General features: G+C 47.3%; 2 protein-coding genes across 4 annotated transcripts in view; both read left to right on the forward strand.

Annotated features, from left to right (window-relative positions):
* The first annotated feature begins 1,359 nt into the window (after positions 1–1,359).
* tuba5 (tubulin alpha 5) lies at positions 1,360–5,934 on the forward strand. Its single transcript, XM_031566842.2, has 5 exons — positions 1,360–1,516; positions 3,573–3,810; positions 4,037–4,185; positions 4,563–5,243; positions 5,420–5,934. The coding sequence occupies exons 1-5, from the start codon at positions 1,514–1,516 to the stop codon at positions 5,711–5,713; spliced, it is 1,365 nt and encodes a 454-aa protein (XP_031422702.1). The 5' UTR covers positions 1,360–1,513; the 3' UTR covers positions 5,714–5,934.
* A 2,312-nt stretch (positions 5,935–8,246) lies between these two features.
* The window catches only part of kdm5bb (lysine (K)-specific demethylase 5Bb), a 38,511-nt gene continuing 34,257 nt past the window's right edge, over positions 8,247–12,500 (forward strand). For all 3 annotated transcript variants that reach the window (XM_031566829.2, XM_031566830.2, XM_031566831.2), the window contains exon 1: positions 8,247–8,627. In XM_031566829.2, coding sequence (XP_031422689.1) covers positions 8,475–8,627 — 153 coding nt within the window. In that variant the 5' untranslated portion in view covers positions 8,247–8,474. The remainder of the gene's footprint in view (positions 8,628–12,500) is intronic.

A 12,500-nucleotide genomic window follows, 5' to 3' on the forward strand; every position in this document is an offset into this window, starting at 1 on the left:
GTTCAATGCGGAGTCTCTGAGTATCTGTCCGCGTGGGTTGAGCAGGTCACCCCACTCATTTCCAACGATGGAGTTGGAGTATCGGCTGTGCTCTGGTCTGGTGAGTGGCTGTGCTCTGGTGTGGTGAGTGGCTGTGCACTGGTCTGGTCTGGTGAGTGGCTGTGCACTGGTCTGGTGAGTGGCTGTGCTCTGGACTGGTGAGTGGCTGTGCACTGGTCTGGACTGGTCTGGTGAGTGGCTGTGCTCTGGACTGGTGAGTGGCGGTCTGGTGAGTGGCTGTGCTCTGGTCTGGTGAGTGGCTGTGCGCTGGTCTGGTGAGTGGCTGTGCTCTGGTGTGGTCTGGTCTGGTGAGTGGCTGTGCTCTGGTCTGGTCTGGTGAGTGGCTGTGCTCTGGTCTGGTGAGTGGCTGTGCTCTGGACTGGTGAGTGGCTGTGCACTGGTCTGGACTGGTCTGGTGAGTGGCTGTGCTCTGGACTGGTGAGTGGCGGTCTGGTGAGTGGCTGTGCTCTGGTCTGGTGAGTGGCTGTGCACTGGTGTGGACTGGTCTGGTGAGTGGCTGTGCTCTGGTGTGGAGAGTGGCTGTGCTCTGGTCTGGTGAGTGGCTGTGCTCTGGTCTGGTGAGTGGCTGTGCTCTGGTGTGGTGAGTGGCTGTGCACTCTGTAATGGACCGCATATACCTCTCTGATCTACATGACCTTTTGACCTTTAGAACGTCTGGGTTTGGTCAGAGTAAAGTGTCCTCCTGTCACTCCACTCTGCTACTCCCAGGGGACTGGGTGAAAGGCGTTATACTATGGTGTGTCATACCCCACGGAGAGCTGTAGTTATGTCTTAGAGCTACATCTCATAAGGCACCCAAGTTATGACGTATAACTTACGATCACCTATCTATCTTATCCGCGGGGTACTTAGAGACGTCCCTGTGTGGGGCTGGCTCTTCTTACGGGCAGTTAGAACTGCAGTTTTGAATGATGCCACATATGCGTCCCTCATAGTTTTGTAAGGGGAGGAACCCTTTTTTCCCGCATTGTGACTATGCGAAGCTACAGGCTTTGTGGTGGGGCAGCGCGGTAGGATATTTCAAAGAAAATTTCAAAATCGCATCGTCCCTCCCCTTTTCCTGAGAATCTACCCTACATCATTTCTGCAAGACTAAATAACAATATATTTGATGTATGTAGTATTAAAAGACTTAATATGCACATGTACATGTTATTAATTTGAAACGTGTAAGCGTAGATCTTAATTAAACTGTAATATCAGAGAAATATGTCCACCAATAGCCGTCTGTAGAGCGCCTGGTGTCCTCTGTGCACCAATTGTGCTCATGTGAAGGCGGTCTCTCTTGCGGCCCATATAAATGAGTCTCTGCGCACCTCTGCATCTGACATTGCTGTGTTGGCGGAGACACGTAACGCGTCTAAAGTCAACGAAGGCAGGGCACTCCTTGGCACTGATCGTCTAGTATTTATCAGAATTTCAAAGTCCAGTCTCAGACAACTAAATCTCTAAAATGGTGAGTTGTGTTTCTCTTCGCTTATCAATGTCCTCGTGGTCTGCGCTAATGGTGGACCAGGTGTTTTGCCACATCCACAGAGCGCCAAAGTTCCGAGTTTCTTTGGACAAATGTTTTGTATTGTAGTTTGCACATGCCGACGTATTAACTTTTATAATCATGACTACTTCCATAGTCTGGCTGATAAATCGTCAATAGATGTCTGCTAGCTTTAATATACATTTTACATATGACTCCTCTCTAAGTAAATGCGCACCTTCCCGTTTTCGTGCTTTTCTGCCATTTTATATGAAGTTTTGTTCGTTGAACAAACGAATTTTCTGTTCGTCAGTGGGCTAACAAAGCAGCGACATGTGTGATGTGTGCTGGAATAGTGTTTTTCGAGGAATCTTTGGAATCTGTCGAAGAGGCCCATGTTGGCCCTGGTTAGGAAACGGGTAGGTGGTATTTTTTCAGTCCCTGTAGCGGGATGGGGGGAAGGGAGGCGCGGCCACTGCTGCCTAAAAAGTCACATGCGTCAGCGCTCGTGGACTCCTTGACACACTTAGATTCGGAAGAATCCGAACCCGTCCGCCTAGCTAAAGACACGGGCGGGGTTACATCTCTAACCTGTACAGTAGTCTGCGGCTTGCGTGTTATTTCAGACGTATTAAATGATCCATTTAGACATACTACACCACCGTCGAATCTCCTCCTTTTCACGTGCGTAGGCCGACGTTTTTTTAAAAAAAAGAAGTACGTTTTAAAAAGACCACTGCATTAGGCAAACGGAGAGGCCATAGCCAAGCTAGGCTCGTTTTCCAGTAAATATGTGCGACTGGTCTAAACCTACATAGCAAACGGTTATGGTTGATGTCTCTCCACGCAGGAGGGCCTGTAATAACCATGATGCCCTCTCGCTGCTTATAAAGTGAGAATCCGGTTGGGCCGGTCCCCCTCTGCCTCATTTGAACGTGAAGATCATTTGTCACGCGCCATTCAGCGGTGACGATGGTCTGGATTGAATTTGTTGTGTACTTACCGAGTGATTTGTTGTGTACTAGGAGTGATTTTGTTTTTAGGCAAGAAGCACTAGCGGCATGTATGCTTCTGTGACTCATCAAATCACAAAATTTCAAGTTCATAGAAGCCCCGCCTTTCCCTAGCCCACTTCCTGCACTCAGTTTACAATGGATTCCCCCCACCCTCCCGCCGAAAGTCTAATCCAGTCCAGGCCAGTTTGGGTAGCGTTAACCCCCGCCCCATCCCTCCCCCGCCTCTAAGGAAAGTGTAGTGTGTGGCCTAGTGCCCAGAGTTTAAAGGAAGCGGTGCCAGATGCATCTGAAAATATGCTTTTAAGCCAAGGAGCCTTATCAGTTTAACCGCTCGTGCTGTCCTGGCATCTGACTGTCCTTTTGACAACGCTTGCTCTCGCTCGTCCTACTCACGCGTGTTTTAGTGTTCCTTGTGTGCTGTAATTACAGGCTCCTGGTTTTAAGTAGAGGGGAATTCCTAATTTGTCATTGATCCTGTGTGCACCAGGTGTGTGTGTGTCGCCCTTTATGTTTATAACTGAACTCTGGCTATGAGAGAGGCCTGGTCACGTCACGTGGGCTGAGGTTGCTACATCCTGCGTCCCAACTCAGGTGGCTGTTGTACCCAACTCCAACCTGTAACTGTGGGTGGTGTAAGGGTACCTCCCTATAGAGGTCAGCCCAAGTGCTTATAGGTCACACCAAGCATGACCTGGGTCATTGTGTGTGGTACTGTGTGTGTTCCACTGGAGCAGCTGTGTGTGTGTGTGTGTGTGTGTGCGTGTGTGTGCTCACTGTAGCAGCTGTGTGTGTGTGTGTGGGGGGGGGGGGGGGGGGGGGGTGTTGGTTGAAGTGAGGCATGTATTTAGTGTGTGGGTGTGTGTATTTTCAAACCCCTGTCAGGGGGCTAGCAGCTCTGTGTGTGTGTGTCCTGACGTCACGTCCCCAGGGCCTCTGATCATTGACATGAGGCCTGAGGGGTGGGGTCCACATATTTTAACCCCTGTGTTTCTTTCTTTGTGTGTGTGTGTGGGGTCATCCAGCGTGAGTGCATCTCCATACACGTAGGACAAGCCGGAGTTCAAATTGGCAATGCATGCTGGGAGCTCTACTGCCTGGAGCATGGCATTCAGCCGGACGGCAACATGCCGGCTGACAGGACCATCACCGTTGGCCGCAGCGGAGGCGGGGACGACTCCTTCAGCACGTTCTTCAGCGAGACGGGTGCCGGGAAGCACGTTCCCCGTGCCGTGTTTGTGGACCTGGAGCCCTCCGTGATAGGTAAGGACACTGGGACAGCCCGCCCGCCCTCCTGAGCAGATGTGCTGGCCAACTCTGCCCCCTAGTGGCCATAGAGAGCAACTGCGATTAACTGACTTCCTGTCATAGAAAAACCTTTGTTCTGTCTGAGCTCTGTTTAGCAATCTAATCCAACTAGGGCAACCCTGTGGTCTTCTCGTGTGCCCTTTCCCTCATGGTGGTTTTGTTCTGTTTGTCCCCGGTAAAGATGAGGTCAGATCTGGAACCTATCGCAGCCTGTTCCACCCCGAGCAGCTGATTAACGGGAAGGAGGACGCAGCCAATAACTACGCCCGTGGCCACTACACGGTTGGCAAGGAGATCATCGACATTGTGCTGGAGCGCGTACGCAAGCTGGTGGGTACCGTCCTGGGTGGTGCTGCTCTCCGCCTTCTGTCTCCATGAGCAAATCCAGCTCCCCCTGCTAGAAACTTTACAGCTGCCAATTATCTCTATGTGGTGGTCAGTATTTAGTAGATTACTAGTCTAATAATTGTCTAATTATTACTATCATGCTAACTATTACAGTTTAAAACACCAATGTAGAAACCCAGCTTTTCCTACTGATCAATACAGTAGTACATACGTCTGTAATTGTGTCCAAACATGTTTGGGGCTATAGGCTATAGGGCTGACCAGTCGACTTCCATAGTTCAGACCTACTGTGACTGGCTGGAGTTTAGACCTACTGTGACTGGCTGGGTTGTAACCGTCCCTCATCTCTCCACCTGCAGTCGGACTGTTGCACAGGCCTCCAGGGCTTCCTCATCTTCCACAGCTTCGGCGGAGGCACCGGCTCCGGCTTCACCTCCCTGCTGATGGAGCGCCTCTCCGTCGACTATGGCAAGAAGTCCAAGCTTGAGTTTGCCATCTACCCAGCCCCCCAGGTGTCCACTGCAGTGGTGGAGCCCTACAACTCCATCCTGACCACCCACACCACCCTGGAGCACTCCGACTGTGCCTTCATGGTGGACAATGAGGCCATCTATGACATCTGTCGCAGAAACCTGGACATCGAGCGCCCATCCTACACCAACCTCAACAGGCTGATTGGCCAGATCGTGTCTTCCATCACTGCCTCCCTCAGATTCGATGGTGCTCTGAATGTGGACCTGACGGAGTTCCAGACCAACTTGGTGCCCTACCCACGTATCCACTTCCCCCTGGTCACCTACTCCCCCATCATCTCCGCTGAGAAGGCCTACCACGAGCAGCTGTCTGTCTCCGAGATCACCAGCGCCTGCTTCGAGCCGTCCAATCAGATGGTGAAGTGCGACCCTCGTCATGGCAAGTACATGGCCTGCTGCATGCTGTACCGTGGAGATGTGGTGCCCAAAGACGTCAACTCGGCCATCGCCAACATCAAGACCAAACGCTCCATTCAGTTCGTGGACTGGTGCCCCACTGGCTTCAAGGTGAGCTTGGATGAGTGTGCTGTGCTTGTGATTGGTTGATCCCAGAGAGGAGTGTGCTTGTGATTGGTTGATTGGGTCTGGTCCTCTGTAGTATATCTGCTTAAAATGGCTGCTGTTTGGAGTGTTTCTCTAAATGACTTCTCACTGCTATATGTCTCTCCCCTTCTCCCATCAAGGTGGGCATCAACTACCAGCCCCCCACTGTGGTGCCTGGTGGAGACCTGGCCAAGGTGCAGAGGGCCGTGTGCATGCTGAGCAACACCACCGCCATCGCTGAGGCCTGGGCCCGTCTGGACCACAAGTTTGACCTGATGTACGCCAAGAGGGCCTTCGTGCACTGGTACGTGGGCGAGGGCATGGAGGAGGGCGAGTTCTCCGAGGCGCGCGAGGACCTGGCGGCGCTGGAGAAGGACTATGAGGAGGTGGGAGCGGACTCTGTGGAGGACGAAGAGGAGGGGGAGGAGTACTGAGCTGAGCCTCCTGTGCGAGCCACCCACTGCCTACCCGCAAAAGGGATCAACATTCTCTCTCCTTCTCTCTCTCTCGTTCGTCAACTCTTTGTTTATTTGTCGTCTGAGTTGTTCTGTCCTTCTGTCCTCAGTGACTGCTGTGTTGGTCTGTTCTGCTGCTGCTGAGTTTTCAGTTTTTTTTTTTTTTATTATTCTCCTCTGAATAAATATTTGTGTTTAAATCTGCTGTTTGGGAGTATTTCTGGGAAGCCATCTTGGGCTGTGTGTGTGTGTAATGAACTCCACGGGATGGGAGCGGATATGATTTCCTGCTGAGGCGGAAGGTGAGACTGCTCCTACCAGCTCTTCCAGTTACTCATGCTAATGCCTGACTAATGCTATCCTCTCAAACCTGCTTGGCTGAACACATGCGGAGACGGACACCCAACGCACTACAACTGGCACAATCTCTAGAGGTGAAACTGACTTCTAAATAAAAATGGGTCTTGCTGTTAGTGACGGCCCCAACTCTTAAGCTACATGTGTTCTATAATCCAGAATAAAATCCTGATTCCGTGTCATTGCTCAGATGTAATCTATAACAGTGTCACACTGGGGTGCGTACATGCATAATCTAAGATGTTAAAACTACTGGAATTATAATGGTACCATTTATGATTTCATATCTTTTTAAGAAGGTGGCCATTCTTGGCAGTCATTTGTGAGGTTGTATTTCTGAGGAAAGAATGAAGCCAGCCTGGGTCCCAACAGCAGGCTGGACTTGTTTGTTCTGATCTGTTCCTGATTTAGGGTGGGCGCTCGGGACAGGCGTTCATGTAACCGATCAGGATTAACATTCGCGTCAGAATACACCACGATACAAAATAACTTGTCTAACGACTTTTTTCCTGGAATGGACCAAAGTAACCTTTTCTTTAGGGTCATTTTCTCACGAAGTTACGCCACCAGACACATTCTCCCTATTAAATTGTGTCCGTTTAATGGTGAAATGTGTGTGAGAAAGCCTTCCTTTCCAATCTTTTGTGATACACTAAACATACACTGTGGTGGAGTTGCGTCGTTATGGCTGACCTTGACGTTTGGCCCTGATACTGTGACCGAGTCAACCGCTGGGACTAGGCAGTCACAGAACACCAGGCTACTCTCGTCCAAATCCCAACCCAACCCAACTCTCAAAGTGAATGCGTGGATGCTAATGGGTCCACCGAATATAGGTTCGACCTCCTCTGTCACAAGAGCATTTAGCGCAAAGACGGAAACATCAGCGGAACTGTTAGAAACACATTTAAGGAGTAGGCCAGAATATAAAACGAGTGGCTTCTCGTTCGACCTTAGATAATACAACGTTGAGACGAAACCGGAATGGTTCATTGTCGAAATAACGTTCATTGATACAAGAGAGCAGGTCTACGTTGCAACTGGTCAAACATAGGCTAGGGCAAAGGCACCATGTTATTATGGGATTAGGATTATATAGCGATATCTAAACAAAAACCGAAGACATTGAACTGGAGTTGAATGCGCAGTATGCAAACGGAGTGACCTACTTCACAGTTGGATGAGAGAGCAGCCTATGGTGTTGTGTTTTGAAGTGCATGGTCACATCTTCCAGCGTTTTTCGGTCTTGTGATTTTGCCTTATTATTTGATGTAATTTCCCTAACTGCAGCCTAATAAGAAGTTTACTCGTATTAACCACAGACCCCTTCTCCACACCCCCTTCACCAAACTCGTAAGGACGACATCCAATCAGCAACTCCATAGAGTCTATTTAAAGAACAAGTCCCGGTCACCGTGAGCTGTCACCTGGATATATTCCTCCGCGGAAGTAAACAGTATTGTATAGCATGAAATATGGTTAGATGGATCCCATAGCCTACGACGACTGTCTAAACGAACGATGGTTATTTCAAAGAATATTCAATTCAATTTCAGGCATTAGTCTATTCTAAGTAGACCCAATTGAATGAATCACGGATGGGTAGATTATCCTGTGGTGTCAATTACACCGGAACATTCAGTTTTCTGGTAACCTCCATCCCGTGAAAACTTCCATGTTTATTTGGAGTTGTCGATGTGTTTGCCTACTCCTATCTCCCCATGTTTTGCTGGTCAGGTACAGCTTTGATGCGTTTATAAGAAAAGGATTTTGGAACTACTATCACTAGAAAATACATCCCGGTTGTCTCAAACCCAGCACGATGCCTACACCATGTGGACTTTGCTAAAGCTCAGAGCCACAGTGATCTTCATGCCTCCACGAATAATATAGTTTGTTCATATCTTTAACTAAACCTGCTTTGATCATTCGGAAAAGACATTAGTTTGCACATACGTTTTTATTTGTTGGTGTTTAGACCATAAATCTACATGCGTTCTGTTGAATAGGCAAAGAACTAGCTCACTTAGTCGACAAACATTATGAAATGTTGCATAATGTACTTAACCAGTGATGAAAAGGCTCTATTTCTCACATATTAAACATTGTCTCAAAGATTTGAGAAGGATTACAACATTTAGTGGATTAAATTGGTCTCTATTTTTTTGGGCGGACGTAGTCACTGCCTTAGAACAATCATCTCATGGTGTGTGTGTGAGTGTGTGTGTGAGTGCTAGTGAATGTTGATGCTGATTGTGTGACTCAAAGAGAATCTGATGCTGGAGTAACTAAGGGATTAATCGTCTTGTTGATCCTAACAACGTTTCAGTCTGTCAGGATCAAGCGACCGGTGTCTACTTTGCCCTGGAACCGGACCACAACAATGACCCAGCCTCGGCCGGACGAGTTCAAGCCGCCTCCGGAGTGCCCAGTCTTCGAACCAAGCTGGGAGGAATTTGCGGATCCCTTTGCATTTATCAATAAGATTCGACCCATAGCTGAGAAAACTGGCATCTGCAAAGTCCGACCGCCTCCGGTGAGTGCGGTGTAGGGGCATTGAATGGTTCAAGATGCTGCTAACCGAATTTCCTCGGCAACCACTGTTTGAGAATTTGGATCATGTCTTAATGGGTTTAAAGGGAAATTTTCAACATGGCGGCTTAGGAAAGAATAACCCAGCTGGCTTGCTACCTTTTGTGTGTTCAATTATCAAGGTCCTTCATTTGAATTAGATGGGGGACTGGCGATCGAAAGTGGTCACCTGCGTGGTAGAAGTGACAGTAACACACCTGACACGCTGATATGTAACTGTACTTTCACAAAAAGATCGGAGAACCACCTGATCATTGGGATGGGAAGTCCAGAAGTAACGTTAGCAAACGTTAGCCCAGTATAGCTAATTAGCTGGGTAAAATCCAAAGCCAACAGATCAGTGACGCTAAAAAGACAAACTTAAATCATTATTTATAGTGATTATTATCAGTATCTTATCGGAATGCCACGTCTGTTGTTAGCGGTATGAATGGTCTTGTATAATACGTTATTTGTCATAGTTAGCCTTATGTTAGCTAACGTTATTTGGACAGGGTTATTGTGTGTCACAAGTGACTTCTGGAAGTCCCACTGCAGTATGGGCATAGTTATCTAGCTATATATGCTTTCCCAACTCAAAATACTCATGATAAAGACACGTATTCTTGGTCTGTGAATGAGATGTCGATTAAGCTACCCTTTTGCCGTAGAATAGACCGTCTTTCTCAGCGGACAAACTCGGACAGTAGTGTTGACTAGCCTTCTAGCTAACGTTAGCTTAAAGTTATGCTCTGAAGAACGGTGGTTGTCCCAACCGGCATATGGTGTGTTACAAATGACTTTTTCGCTCAGTACTGATTACATATTGTAACCATGCACTCGCTTGTATGTACAAACTACTCTTGCAGAGTTGAACTGATAGTTGCCTTGCTTGTGTGTACGTATATTCGCACAACGTGGATCTACTCCCTTCATGACAGTAAACCTGTCGCTAGCCTAGTTGCTAGCCATTGAATTTGGCTGCCTAATTTGCCAACCAACCGAGTTGAACTGCACATTAAGGATAGTGTTTATGCTACATGTTATGGATTCAGCGACGTAGCATGGTATTGGCTTTTACTATTATCGTTTCCCCTCCAGTTATGACTAAAATGATCCTTAAGCAATGCATGGCTAAGTGGTTATCGTGCTTGCTGAACACCATCTTTGTTTTCCATCCCATAATGACATCTGGGCTAAATAACCGCTATTTTATATGGCATGATGGTAACAAACTCAACAAAAAGCGCTGTGAGTGTCTTTAAAGTTGTACCCTTTGCGTCGCCCTGTCCTGACAGAAAGCGATGGTGGAGCGGTGCCGCTCGTCCATCAAGCGGCTGGATTACGTAAAGATCAGAGCTACATTGTATCCAGAGCTGGCCATGTTGCAGGGAAAGTCTTTGACGGTCGACGTGCGGGCACGTTATTGTCAAACCAGTTTCATGAAGATTTGATATTCAAACAATCAGACTTTAATATATAGCTAGTAACTTGGCCGTTTTACCAATACCACCTAACTTACCACCTCCACCCGTTTATTTAGGTCGACTTGCCCACGCGTTAGTCGGCTATCACTACAATAGCCTCTGGTATTTACGTGTATATGTATATATAAACAAGTCAATATGCATATTAATGTTCTGTGTGAGCATTTGTGTTGTTTTGTCTTTGACGCTCACTCAATTGACGCGCACTCTGGAAGTAGAAGCTACGTGCCATTTTCCACGCAGCAGTTTTAACGTGGTAGCATTCTGGAAAAAAAAGTCGACGCTTACACTTAGTAAACAATTCTTACCTTATTCTTACGTCTCTTAAAGTTGGGATGGGGTTTTTGTGGTGGAAAGTGGATATTTGCTTCGATTGCAATTGTTAGATATCTGTGGCATGGGATAATTTCCTGACATTCTGGTATCATTGCGTTACTGATAGCGTGCTTTGCCATAACTCGTCTTTTGTCCTATAAATAAAAGCCTCTAGTCCTGCCATAGTAACGTACACTTTTATTTTAATTTCATGACCGCTATTTAATCACCACGCCAGTCACCCACTACTCAGAAAGGCAACTGACTTTGAACTTCAGTATACGTCAATTACAAGACAATGCACAGCGTGCCAGTTATGGTCAAAAATGAATACAATTTAACAGAACATGAAATGTCTAACAAGGTTAGACATTTGAAGTATGAGTGGGGTTCCTTAGAGGCCGTTCGCCAAGCAGGCCCCAGTCTTGGGTGTTGTCTTCCATGTTTGCTTTGTGGTAGGCTATGGAGAGCACCATCTGGCCATTTTGTGTGTCAGTACTAGGGTTGTTGTGGAGGTACCAAGAGCAAGCCTTCGTGTTCGACACAGGAAATCGTGTGTCCTCAATCTGCATCGCGGATTTCTGTCCCGGTTGTGGTGTGTGGGAGACGGTTGAGTGGAAAGAAGTCGTGAAGTGGTGGTGGTGTGCGTTCGCAACATGGCCACTGAAATGAATTAAATAATTCCTGATTGTATGGCTTCCCCATGTTTACTAAATATTGGGGTTGTGTATGAAGTCAGTGACTTTCTCATCGGATAAGTCGTTCAAAGGACGATGTATTTTAAATATTCAATTAAATTATTTAAAGATAAGTGAAATATAAAGTCTTTTCTCGTTGTTTTAGGAAATCCTTCCACAGACTATAGACGTCAAGCGTCACAAACGTCCTATTCAGACGCTTCGGCTCCTGTTGTTTTTGTGAAATAATAAAACGTATAAAAATATATATATATAACGCTTGAGTTTGAGGCTGTTGTTAAGTTCTGTTCCCTTTGTGTACGAGCATAACACTTCCCAAATGACTAGCTTTGCGCTCGACGTCGTGATCACACGCGGGAGAAGATATACGACAAGTGTGTAGAACCATATATTTAGTTCACATTCTTCACTGGAACATGTCTGTGGTTTGGCCTTAAAAATAGATAAAACATCCTGCTTTGTGACTTGTTCACTGAGACCCCTATGCCGACTGCTTCAGCTATAGAGGATGTTGAGAGCGCAGCTGCCGTTTACGGGTGACCTCCGTGCTTTGTGCATTTAGGAGAATTTGGTGTAATGGTCTGGCTCATCTGTAGTGTCTGTTGATTTCATGGCAAAGTTGCCAACATACAGGACAATTTTAAATGTATATAGGGTGTACACTTGTGTGTGTGTGGAGGTGGCTGGGGAAGTGATTTTTTTTTTTTTTTTTCAGGAGCTTAGAAAGCTCTCTATGGAACACAAAGAGTGTGTGTGTGTGTGTGTGTGTGTGAGAGAGAGAGTGTGTGTGAGTGTGTACGTGTGAGAGAGGGAGAGAGAAAGAGAGAGGGTGGGGTTTGGAGTGGGAGGCCTGATGGGTAAAGATGTCAACCTGGCATACTAGTGAGCCTGTGGAGAGAGGAGACTTGTTTACACATTAAACCCACATTAGGATGGGGGAGGGTGTGTGTGTGTGAGAGAGAGTGTGTGTGAGGAGGTGAAAGTGGCTGAGCAGAGAACAATAGTTTTTTCTGTTTCAGCTGAACTCCAGTGTGTCTAACTCTGTCCTATCCTCTGACTGCGTGCGTGCGTGCGTGCGTGCGTGCGTGCGCGCGAGGTCACCACTCTCCACAGCTGAGCTTACTGTTTTGCCGTGTCAGTGGTCCCCACCGTGTGTTGTCGTGGCTGAGGTCTGAGAGCACTGGAAATGGTGGATCAAACCCATATCAGCCACACACACACACACACACACACATTCGCCCCAGAGCCGCTAACGACAAACATGTTCTGTAAACTATGACAAACATGGTCCAAACGTACTCATGGGAGTAAGCATTCATGAAGAAACACGTCTCAGTA

This window comes from Clupea harengus, chromosome 4 (assembly GCF_900700415.2).
Source record: "Clupea harengus chromosome 4, Ch_v2.0.2, whole genome shotgun sequence".
Classification (NCBI taxonomy): domain Eukaryota; kingdom Metazoa; phylum Chordata; class Actinopteri; order Clupeiformes; family Clupeidae; genus Clupea; species Clupea harengus.